A 12,729-nucleotide genomic window follows, 5' to 3' on the forward strand; every position below is an offset into this window, starting at 1 on the left:
AAAAGGGGGGGGGAATTTTTTTTTTTTTTTTTTTTTTTTTTTTAGGTGGTCAGTTGACCACATGCACCCATGTGGATCCACCTTGATTCCATATCAACCATTAAAAGAGGTCCCATCACATGTCCACGTATAATAAAATGTATATTTATGCCTTGATCGTCAAGGTTCGTCTCAATAAAAAAACTCAGTTATTGAGCCTTGCTTAAGCAAAGAAATTAGGGTTGGATATGGTCCGGTCCGGTCCGGTTTGGTTCTTCTTAGAACCGAATCAAACCTAAAATTTATTGGTATTTAGTAAATGAAATCGTCGGATCCAAATTTAATTATAGAATCGTTCGGGTTCGGTTCATTCGGTTCTCAGGTTCCGTATTATAATTAAAGTTTTTAATATTTACAAAGATATAATAACTCAACTTATGATATGTTCAATCTCAGCTGTTACAAAAATAATGTAGTCTAATCTTATGTGTTTTTTGTGTCTCTCTTTACTAAATTTTTCATAGATTTGATTGTTAAAATCACAAAAAGAAAAAGAGGGTGAGCTCAAAATAATTAAAAAAGGCGTTGTTGAGCTTCAATTCGATTTCTCCATAACGGTAGAAACAACACTACGGTAGAATAACAGATTTGGATAAAATTTAGGTCAATTTGATTAAATTGGTTTTGAACTAAAAATTAGAAAAAGGAAAATCATATTTTTGGGTTTGAACTTAATTAACTAGTTAGTAAATTTATTTAAAAAAATATAATTTGACTTATTTAAAATAAATTTATTAAAAACTTAGAGAGATTCGGTTCTTATTCGGTTTTTCATCTAGAATCAAGAACCTAACCAAATCCATCGATTTTCAATTCAAATACTTGTTCGGGTATTTTAACTTAAGAAGAATTACTCGGTTCGGTTCAGTCGATTTGGTTTGGAAATTTTGTCCAACCCTAATTGTAGATCTACCTTTGGTAAAAAAATAAAAAAAATAATTAGAAACATCAGATAGCCTCGGACATGGATGTACCTTATTTTAGAGCAAATTCCGACAAATCAACACAATGTTAGTACACCATGCTTTTGTATGCAAACAGAGTGTTTTTGGACAAATGGCACGAAAATACAAATATTAATAAGCTATGATTATGAAAATTTAATCATCAATTTCAACAAAATGATAAAAAAAAAATGTCAAGCCATAGAATGACTAAAATGCCTTGTTAAACCCCTATTTCACAACTAAAATGGGGACAAATTAATCAATCTCTCTCTCCTGTACAAAAATCAGATTCGAAGTACGAACAATTATGAAGGAAAAGCTCCTGTGAAATTGAGAGAAAAAAATACGCAGTTAGCTTTAATCTATTTTTGAAAGTTGACAATAATTCTTATAAAATATGAATAGATAATGGGATTGACTCTCCAAATGTTGAGTCCAATCCACAATCTATTTTAAAAAGTAAAAAATAAAGAGCCTATTGAAGCTAATAATAAGGTTTAACTATCTAAATTAAGATCATCTTAACTCTATAGAGTTTTTTTGAAGACACACTCACTAGTATTTAGCATCAATCAGTGTAGTAGTGGGGGACAATGACACATTGTTCAATTAAGTTAAATTTTTTTTCAACAATACTAGGTGTACACTCTGGCTGATAGCCCTCTAATAGGGGGTGAGGCTTTATAATCGCGGGCCCTACCCCCTATTAGAGGGCTATCAAATTGGGTGTACATTTAACATTTTTCAATATTTTTATTCATCTAAGTCTATATGTTGACAAATCAACCAAGTAGTTATGTGTACTAACTCCACTTGTTAGAGAATAACAATTTTATATGGCACAATAGGAAGTGACGATCATAACATACGAAGAACACATGAAATCTGTCAGAGGAATGGAGAATTCAATATGATATGAACAAAGAATACAAAGATATTGTGTTTATAGTATTGTCTAGCTTATTCTAATTGTAAAGAAGAGGCAATTATATATAGAGATACTTGTCAAAGCCTAAAAAGAATTATAAAGATGGAAATAACATAAAAAATGTGTCGAAACACGAAATAGATTGCGAGCCGAAATAGCTCGACAGTCAAGTCCAAGCTCGAGGTAAGCAAGCGACAGGCGAATAGTAGCTCTATGTTAAAAATTTCATCCCCCTGCTTGAGCAATAAGCTAGCGACAATACAGCATCTTTTCCTCCTTGGTCCATATTTTGACCTCCTCAAAGCCCAATTCAATAAATCCTAAAATACCCCATGAAATTTGGGTCAAACTTTAACAAATTCTCACCTTGAGCCAAATTCCATGCAATGAATCAAATTTAAAAAATTCTCCACTTGGAGATAAATTTCACTACAAGACAAAAACTAAATTCTTCAACAAGAACTTCAATCAATTTTCCAAAGAAAAAAATTCTCCACCTCTTCCACGAAATCCAACTAGAATAAATGAATCTAAGCAATGCTCAGCAAAGTTATCTCATGTTCCTGAAATTTGCTCGAATTATTAGAATGAGCTACAAAATCAGAAAAAAAAATCAACAATTACCAAACAGGGAAAAACTATGTCCTGAAAATAAAATCAACATTGTAAAATATTTTTGTAGAAGGTTCTTCGTTAGACTCAATAACTTTAACCACACTTAAAGCATGTGCATCTAAGTCAGTTTTCTTGTATCTATGTGGAGGTCTAATATTTTTTCTGGATTTGTATCTAGTAATTGAATATGATGGCACAGTTGATGGTAGTGGTAAAGTAGCATTATTCATAACTTTTGAATTCGATTGAGTTGTATTCTTCTACACGAAACCAAACTCCAGCAATATTGCACCAAACTGAATATCCACCAAAAGTAATAAACCTCTGCTAATTATCTTCAAAGATTCTACATGACCTTGCGAGACATACATTCGTGACCTTCGTTCTCCCTCCAACACAACATGGGCACCTTTATAAACCTTCAAAACTCCACCTTCACCAATGAATTTGTATCCTTTTGAATAAAGAGTAGTTAAGGATATAAGATTTCTCTTCAAATTTGCAACATGTCTCACTATATCAAGTGTTCTGACCATCCTATCCAACATCTTAAGTTCGAACATTTCAATACCAGCTACCTTACAGGGTGCATTGTTGTATATAACTGCTACACCTCTTGAAACTTCTTCATATATTGAAAATAAATCCTGATTGGGTCACATATAAAACTGCAACTTGTACGAAGAATCCAATCCTCATCAGACTTGAAATTGTTGTCCGAAATAACCAAAAATTCTCTACCACTCAAACAGTTCTCTATAAACATCAGCTTTACTTGAAGTTTATGATTGCATTCTCTTCTGATTTGCAGCCAGTTTTTCTTTAATCTACAAATTGTAGCAATCTTTATTTTTTGTGCCTCTTCTTCTTATAATAGTTACAATTTTGATTCTAAAGTTAGACTTCGATTTGTCGCTTTCATAACCACCATGAACAACAAGGCCTCCTCCTTGAGCCTTAAATGTAAAAGATGCTTCATCTTCTTTTTTGAAAATAAAGCATCATATGCTTCTTTAATGGTGAGAGTATTGCGACTATGTAATATCGTATACCTAAACGACATATAAGAACCGGGCAATGAACACAATAAAATCAAATCCAAATCCTTGTTATCATATTTAACCTTCAAAGTTTTCAAATCAATGACAATTTCTTCTAAGATAGCAAGGTGACTTTCTAGAGATGTAGCTATTGTCATACAGTGAGAATACAAATGATACTTTAGGTGCAATTTGCTAGTTAGGCTCTAAGTGATGCGCAATTGTGCCAACTTTAACCATAATGCAGTTGCAATTTTTTCTTGAAAACGTCCTAAAAAATATGATTCAAAAGATGAAGATGAATTTGTGGACCTTTAGATCCTTACGTTGTTTCTTCTCCATCGACTAATTTGAGGGCATCTTGTTAAATCCAAACAAAGCTTCATTCAAATCCATCTAAGCAAGCACTACTTGCATCTTCACCTACCACAATAAAAATTTAGTGTTGCGATCCAAAAGCGAAATACCGTACTTCATAGTTGTCATAACAAGAACAAAACCTTGAACAAAGCAAACTTTAAGATCTCATACCACTTGTTGACAACTCTAACCAAGTAGTTATGAGCGCTAGCACCATTGTTAGAAAATAACAAGATTATATGGCATAATATGGAGTAGTGATCACAATATAAAAACACAACAAATTTGGCAAATGAATGGAGAAATCAATATAATATGGGGAAAGAATATAAAGATATTATGTTTATAATTTTGTCTAACTCATTCAAATTATAAACAAGAACCAACTATATATAGGGGTACATATCATACCTTAACAAGAATCCTAATAGAAATAACGCGTCAAAATGCGAAACGAATTACGAGCTAGAATAGCGTAGTGCTCGAGAGTCAGGCTCACGGTAAGCAAGCACTAGGCTCCTCAATCGACGAGTGGGCCGATAGCAACTCTATGTTGAAAATTTCATCTTGCCGCTCAAGCGATAAGCTAGCAGTAACGCGGCAAGCTAGCAGTAACGCGGCATATTTTCCTCCTTGGAATGTATTTTGACCTTTTGAAAGTCCAATTCAACAAATCCACAAATACCCAATGAAATTTGTGTCAAACTCTAACAATATAAAAGTTGTCTACTTGCATATGGATCAATAATAAACATCACTATATAACATTACTGATAGGATTAAAATAAACCTATATTGAAATATAACTTGTCAACATCTCAAAAAGGTATCTATAACATTTCGTCTAGGATTGTCTAGTTTTGTCCTTTTCTTTTTACAATTCGTGGATGATCAAAAACTTACTGTAAATATATAAAATGTCATACAAATTTGAAAGATATTGTAGTCACAGTACTCAATTTTTATAATTATTTCGGGATTTCAATATAGATTATCGACCTTCAAATTTTCAAAACAAAGATGTAGGTTTCTTCGCTTAACTATTGGTTGCGCCTTTAAGAGCTAATGCGCCATGATTACTAAGGAAGCTGTTTTACATTTTTTCAAGTGAAAATCTATAAGGTACAATACTATTTCTAAGTTATAATTTAAAGTATTGATTTCTATTGAGTGTAGTTTAATAGAAACACTGCACATTATTTAGGTAATCACCACGGGTCGCTTAAATAAATTAAATCTTATTTGTTTCTGAAATCGAGTTTCGAAATTAATAATTATTGGGCCATTTCAACATTCAACTCTTTCTGTTGGTACAAAAATCAACTAGTTGTCTATCAAAAGAATTGAGATTTCATTTGTTCGAGTTTTACTACAACCAAATTAACTGCAAACAGCGTCACCCAAAATTTCTCATATTAATTTTAAGATTTCAAAAGTTAATTTCATTAATTGTCATTAAAACATGTACAAAATTTTAAGTTAGTCACTAAAGATTTTTCCGGGACTTTTGGTTACTAAAATTTATAATGGTCATCAATAGTCATTCTATTATAAAACGAATTATTCCATGCGTATAGGGTATTTATCACAAGAACAATGCTATAAACATAGATTTTTTCTGCAAAATTTATACAGAAAAATAGTTGTTTTCATGTAATTGGCTATTGCCAAAAACAGTTTTTGGCAACAACAAATCACAGAAAGACAGCTATCTTTTTGTACCAATTTTGTAAAAAAAATATGTACTTGCAGATTAATTGTTCTCACGAGCAACCTACAATTGCTATGTTGGCAGCACTTGATTGATGCCTTTTTTTGTGATTTTTGAAAAAAATCAATGATAATGCACCAAGTGGAATCCTATAACAATTCTGTGAAAATTATTCTGTACGTGTAGCATAATTGATTATAAAACGTATATAGTATTACTTGGATTAGCTAAGTTCCAAGTCTGTCTCCCTACATGTATCATTTGAATTTCATATTTTTCGTCGACACACATTTGTCAGCAATAATAGTGCACATTATTATTTATTCTTTGAATGAAGGAATTGGTGAAAACATATTTTTGAAATATTCTAAGCGGCCAAATGTCAAAAGTGTTTCTGATTTTTAATTCTATTTATTGAGTTGGATGCCTGGATTATTAACAACTTGAGATAAAATAGAATGACACGAATATATATATTGACAATCCCCCATATGCATCATAGGCCGGCCAAGTAACCTTTAAAACTCTGCACGCACAAAGAATACATTTCATCTTTCAAAATCAAACTCGGTATGACGATTGATTCTCAAATATAATATGGCAGTTGGATTCTAATGAAGTTTAATTTAAGTGAAAAAGTGTAGAATTTGACCACACAATTTTTTTTTCTTGCTAATTGTATATATAAAATGAAAGAAATTGAATGCAACCGATTGGCCACGAAGAATATCTTCAATTCATTAAATGAATTGTCATTTGGATGACTGAAAATTAATAATTTTTTCAATCTATATAGCATTAATGTCTAATCTCTAATGAATAGACGACTGAATTCAAATTCCATCTCCAATTGGTTGTGTTTATAACTCAATTTTCATCTCCAATGCACATTTAATAGGAGAATGAGAAAATAATAAACAATAGAAAAAAAATAATGTTGTTTATTCCTATTGGAGTTATAATCTCAGTTTATGTGGTGATAAGTGATTGGCTAAATAAATGGTGAAATTACATCTAATAATAATAATAATAATAATAATAATAATAATAATAATAATAAAACATGAGAGAATTTAATTTCCCTGACTCTACATTTACACGGATCTCTTCACAATGTCTGAATCAATTAGATAGAGTCCCAATTAAGATTCAATGTTGATGAATTTTGTAAAACAATCTATTTCATTTATCTAACTTTTTTATGCAATCCACATTAGAAAAACAGTAAAGTTATTCTGACAGGGATAGCCGACAGATTTTGAAAATTTTTAATTTTTCTAATTACCCAATCAGTAAATGACACGAATCTGCCTGAATTTAAACCCTGTCCCAAACCTTGTTTTTGAAGCATTTCTCTTAGAAAAAGTGGTTGACATTTCTGATGCCATACTCGAAAAAGAATCACAGTGCCAAAGGAGGACTAGGGCAAGATTAAGGATGACCAAATATCCCGATCTTACCTGTTTTACATTGCCTCTGCTAGAACGGGGCAGAGAATGGATACATGGTCCCCATCCCAACTTTACTTTTTAAAGTTTATTCAAGTTTGAAAAATAAATAAGTATTTTTTTTTTTAAATAAGGAAATCGGATATTTCGAATTTTAATTCTTCCCCATTCTGAAAAATCTTAGACGCGACGGAGCACGGAGAGGCTGCCCGACTCGTTACCATCCCTAACCATGATAAGTACAAGTTGATCTAATAACTGATTTCCAATTAAATTCCATAAAGAAACCAAAAAATATCAAATTATGAATATTAGAATAGTTTGAGCCAGAGACGGGCAAAACTCACAAGACCACAAAGGCAAAAAGCCATTTGCTAAGGTTCAAAGAAATGGATCATTCACAATGGAAGAAAATTTAATATTGGAATATCTAAAGCCATTAATTGTGGTATAAAACGCAATTTCCTATATCGTTAATTAATTTTTTTATTATTATTACTTAATTCTCTCTTGAGGATGATTGAAAATGTCATTTATATAATGTTAAGAAGAAGAGACGACTTTCATATATCAAAAGAAGTATATGGCTTAATGATAAGATATGTGGTTCGTGTTGGGTTGCAGTAGGGATGCTAAGTGATATGTGCAATGTGCCAGAGTCGAGTAGTGAAAACCTCGTGCAAGACCAGTTGGCTCGTGAGCCACTCGTAATTGGGGAGTTAAATATAGTTTTTACTAAAAAAAATTGGTGAGCCACGAGTCGATGGGACAAGTCAAGCCTACATTTGGTGTAGCGAGTCGAATTGCTCTACTCGGTCCATTTAATGCCCCTTGGTCACAGAGACGAATCTGGAATGAGTTGTCGAATTTGTAAGATATAACATATGCTAAAAAATCTTTACATTCTTCCCATCAAATCCATAGTAGAATATGAACTTTACAACTTACAAGAACCCTAGCTATAACTCCCACAAGTGCAAATACAATTCAATTTCAAGAAAACTCAATCTAAATCCTCTTTGTTCTTGTTGAGAATTTTTCCGTTCCCAATTCTTCAAAATCCGTTTCATCATCCTCATCATCATATGCTTCATCTTCATCTTCGTCATCATATCCATCGACTGCACTTTTCACTATTCCGATTTCCTTCTTCCTGCTGCCAGCTGGCAGGCCGGTACCCTTCAACCAATCCACGAGCTCTAACATGCTCGGCCTGTTCTCCGGATTACTATCGGTACATTTCATAGCAATCATAATCACTTCTTTCAGCTGTTCTCTATCAAAACTGCCTTTTAACCTAGGGTCTGCAATGTGATCAAAGGCGCCCTTCTGCACATATGGAGTAGCCCATTGGACTATATCCCGTTTAACACCACCAGGGAGTTTTTCGAGTGGTTTTCGGGCACTGATTATCTCTAGAAGAAGGATTCCAAAGCTATAAACATCACAACTTTCTGAAACTTTACCCCACATTGCATATTCTGGTGCTAAATACCCTAGGGTTCCTTTAACTCTTGTCGTCAAATGAGTTACTCCTTCTGGTAAAAGTTTTGCGAACCCAAAATCAGCTACCTTGGGCTGGAATTCTGAATCTAAAAGGACATTGCTGGCCTTTATGTCTCTGTGTATTATGTGAGGATTTGCTTCATGGTGCAAGTAACTTCAATTTACAAACAAAGAAAATATTCTTATCATATAAGCAAATAGTTGGACATTAAAATATATTTTTATGCAAGAAATAATTTGCATTTTAATTCGTTCTATCGATTAAAATGTTTCTAATACATAATAACTTAAAACTTTTAGATGAGATGGTACAAGGGTTTGAAGAAATTAAGACAAAGTAGATCTCATCTGAATTTCATTGATGAATTTTTTAGACTCATTACAAAAGTTTCTATTGCAGCAAACTTCTACATATTTGTTTTTCTCTCGTCTCTCACTATACTCTCTTTTATGTCAACTTCATAATATAGGGAATATAAATAGAAACTGAGAATTCTACATGTATTATGCAAATTACGAAGTATTTTAGTATATTTAAACCTGAGATTTCTTGTTTTTCAAAGACATTTTCCAGTGGTGCTATAAATTTTCTACTCAGTTCCACATTTCTTAAGATCTCAAATCACTATTTAACAGTTTCATATAGAATCAGATTGGCACCCCAAAGTCTGCGAATCAAGTTCGGCTACTTTATTTATGAAATCTATGGGTGTCAGATAAATGAAAAATTAATGAATCTAAACATCATCGTTGGGTGTGTTGGAGACATTTTAAATAAACAAACTTGTCCGATCTGACACGATTTATCTTTTAGACAATATAGTCCAACATATTATCTTAGTTTTTCCGTGAAAATTGAAGGGAAAATGGGAGGAAAACCAAATACTTACGCGATTCCTTCTGCTGCTCCAATGGCTATATTGATTCTTCTTGACCAATCCAATAAGCAATCAGCAGCAAGTTTTCCATGTAAATGAGTGATTAAGCTATGATTTGGCATATAATCATAAACTATAAGCCTTTCATCTCCTCCTGCATAAAATCCTCTCAGACCTAATAAATTCTTGTGTCTCACCCTACCCAGAACCTCTACTTCCACTGCAAATTCCATTTCCGCTTTTGCAGTCATCGCCTTTAACCTTTTCACTGCAATCTGCAATATTAAAACACATGATTTATTTATTTTTTCTTTTGGGGACTGTCATTAAAGCTGCCCACGACACTCGATTCAATGATGGGTTTTTAGCTAGCTATTAGGAAAGTCCAAATTCTGATGTTTAAAGAAAGATCCATCATTGATGCTTTTATAAAATTCAAGAAAAGGAAAAGAAGAAAAGATGAAGAAATTGCCTCAAAGCCTTTACGAGTTCGACCCCAATAAACACTTCCAAATCCTCCTTCGCCAATTTTGTTATCATTATGAAAGTTGTTTGTTGCATGGACAAGATCTTTGAGATTGTATATGTCCCATGGATAGTCTCTATTCTTGTTTGAACTGCAAAGAAGCAACACAAATTAATAAGACAGACGTGAAAAGAGTAAATAAAATTACGCAGATAAAGTCATCACAGAGAAATAAAAACATTTACACTATATTAGGTTGGTTTTCTGAGAAACAAAACAAACATTCGCAGAACTTTTTCATTTTCCCCATTCAACAAGATAGAAAGAATCCGCTAAGAAAATAGAGAATATGATTTGTTGGGGGTAGAGGAAGTTGGGTAGGGCTTGGGGGGAGGAACCTTGAGTAAACAAACAAGAAAATGGCAAAGATTTCGTTATAGACAATGCTAATAGGAAGGAGTTATCAGGAAAAGACAAAAAGGAGCCTTGGAAGTCAAGACCTTAGAATCAATAGCCTCACATATATATATATAGAGACACACACACGCAAGTGTTGGTACATGAACCCTAAGGCTGATGTATTGAAGTATATTTATTGAATCAATTGATCTAAGATTGTTGAAGGTCAAACAAAATTATTTATTTTAGTCTTGTATTCAAATACGCTTCCTCACTGACAAGTATTCATATTTCTGTTAAGGCTCCACCTGTTCACAATTTTTATAACACGATTTAATATGTGGATCTTCTTATGTTTTTAATACAAACCTAATCTCCTATCCCTAGTGAGCAGGATAAAAACTACACACTATTAACGAGGTAAGAAAACCTTACGTATGATTCTCGGATTTTGAGAGAACCATAAGTAATGTTTACTTATTATATCAGTAGTGGAAAGTTTCTATCTTATCCATTGAAAGTAAAAGATCAATTTCATGTTTTGATAAACAAAATAATCTAATAAAGTAATCTTTATATGCATAAATATATACAATGTAAATTATGTATTGTTTATTAACTATGATTATGCTGCAGTTGTCAATTATCAATACATTAACTCCAGGGAAAGTGACTCCTTCATTTGACCAGGTTTAGCGCCACTAAAGACAATTAATTGGACATGAATCCATCGCTAAATTGAACGGACCAGGTTGAGCTTTCGCCAACGACAAAGGACAATCGGACCTTACTCTATTCATAAATTTAAGTGGCCAAGTTTGGCCCATTAGACAGGAATTGGCTGTGACAGAATTAACAACTTCGATCGAAATATAATCGTTAATTTTAGAAGTGACTTTATTTTCATATTTTATTAGCAGTTATTGCTATTTTATTTTTCTCACAAGGAATTGTTTCCTAAAAGTACAAAGACCAAGGAGGGGGTCGTAAAGACCTTTACCTCCATTAAATAAATATGAAGGCATGTAAATTTAAAATTCTCTCTAAAAATTAAAGAGTTATTACCCAGAAGATTGGTTATGAAAATTAAAACATCAAAAAACTTCAAAAAATTGGTATCCTTAGGCAAAATGTTTAAGGGTGCCTTTGCAACAAACAATCATTAAAATGTTAAACGGAAAGAATGATCATCGATAGAATCACCGAATATACATTATGAAATCGATACTTGTTTGCAATTTTGTTAGTCCAAATTGTATTAGCTAGTTCCATTTCAAAATCATCATTATTGAGTTATAATTAAAGTTAAAGAGTTGGGGGTTGGAGGTATATGTCCTAAAGGAATCTATTTAGGTAAATATTAGAGAATCAAATCAAACCGAAAGCTTTTGTATTCGTAGTTTTCTTAAATTGAATTCGCCGCCTCACCGGAGTGCAAAAGGTTTTGATCGGTGTTCGATTCTCAGGATACAATCAATTGTCGGTTCACGCTGCACTACGTTAACCGCCTGCGAACTAACTGTGATATACTCTATCTCACAAAGAAATTATAAGTACAAGGAAGAACTTGAAAGTGAGAAAAATAAGATTGTTGCTTAGAGGAAGAAGTTTGCATTTCACTTGTGATTTTCCAACCTAGAGAGACTCCTATTTATACCAATGGAAGAAAAGCTAGCTCATTAATGAAGGAGTTAAATCATTCATTGGTAAAGGAGTTAAAAACATGAAGAGACTTGAATTACTTGAGTTACAATATATGAAAAGACTTCTATTCAATATTTTCCATTACTTCTATTTAATATTTTTCATTCAATTCTAACAATCTACACTACAACAAAGTTTATTTTTTTGGGCATATGACAAAACGCCATATAAAACAATGCTGTAAAAAGTTGTTTACTTTTTACGACTTGTAGAGTACACTGCATAAAGAACACCGTTTATTAATTTCACGGATGGAGATCTCTTTCTAGATTCATTGGAAATACCTCTACTCTATATCTCGCTTGAGGCTTCTTATTTTTAAATATTTTTTGATTTTTTTAGCAAAATAAGCTATCTACTCATCATTAATGGTATCTATCTCAATAGTGTAACGTCGCGTTCTTATTTCTTGTGATTATCTTCTCCATCTAGATTAATTGCATTAATGCTATATTTATGGCTTAATTTTAATATAATTATTTTTGTCTTGAATAATTTTGTAGTAGGATGTACCATGGACCACTTGCATGATCGATGTGCCTAATAAATTTAATAAGCAAGTGATATTACTAAATTTGAAAGTAAATTACAAATAATATTTATTATATTGTGCTTATAAATTTATGACTTGCCATTTAAGGTATATCGTAATTAAACAAATTCTAGACATTAATTTATCTTTCTAATA

General features: G+C 32.3%; 1 protein-coding gene across 1 annotated transcript; it reads right to left on the reverse strand.

Annotated features, from left to right (window-relative positions):
• Window positions 1-8,005: 8,005 nt before the first annotated feature.
• LOC111405929 (PTI1-like tyrosine-protein kinase At3g15890) lies at window positions 8,006-9,799 on the reverse strand. Its single transcript, XM_023035049.1, has 3 exons — window positions 9,794-9,799; window positions 9,485-9,747; window positions 8,006-8,748 (listed from the first exon to the last, which is right to left on the reverse strand). Exons 1-3 carry the CDS (start codon window positions 9,797-9,799, stop codon window positions 8,097-8,099), a joined length of 921 nt encoding a protein of 306 aa, XP_022890817.1. The 3' UTR covers window positions 8,006-8,096.
• Window positions 9,800-12,729: the final 2,930 nt, after the last annotated feature.

This window comes from Olea europaea, chromosome 1, assembly GCF_002742605.1.
Source record: "Olea europaea var. sylvestris chromosome 1, O_europaea_v1, whole genome shotgun sequence".
Classification (NCBI taxonomy): domain Eukaryota; kingdom Viridiplantae; phylum Streptophyta; class Magnoliopsida; order Lamiales; family Oleaceae; genus Olea; species Olea europaea.

Coding starts and splice junctions, on each gene's coding strand:
- LOC111405929 (XM_023035049.1), bottom strand. Junction 8,749..9,484: donor GGAGCAGCAGAAGGAATCGC/GTAAGTATTTGG, acceptor TGTAAATTGAAG/TTACTTGCACCATGAAGCAA.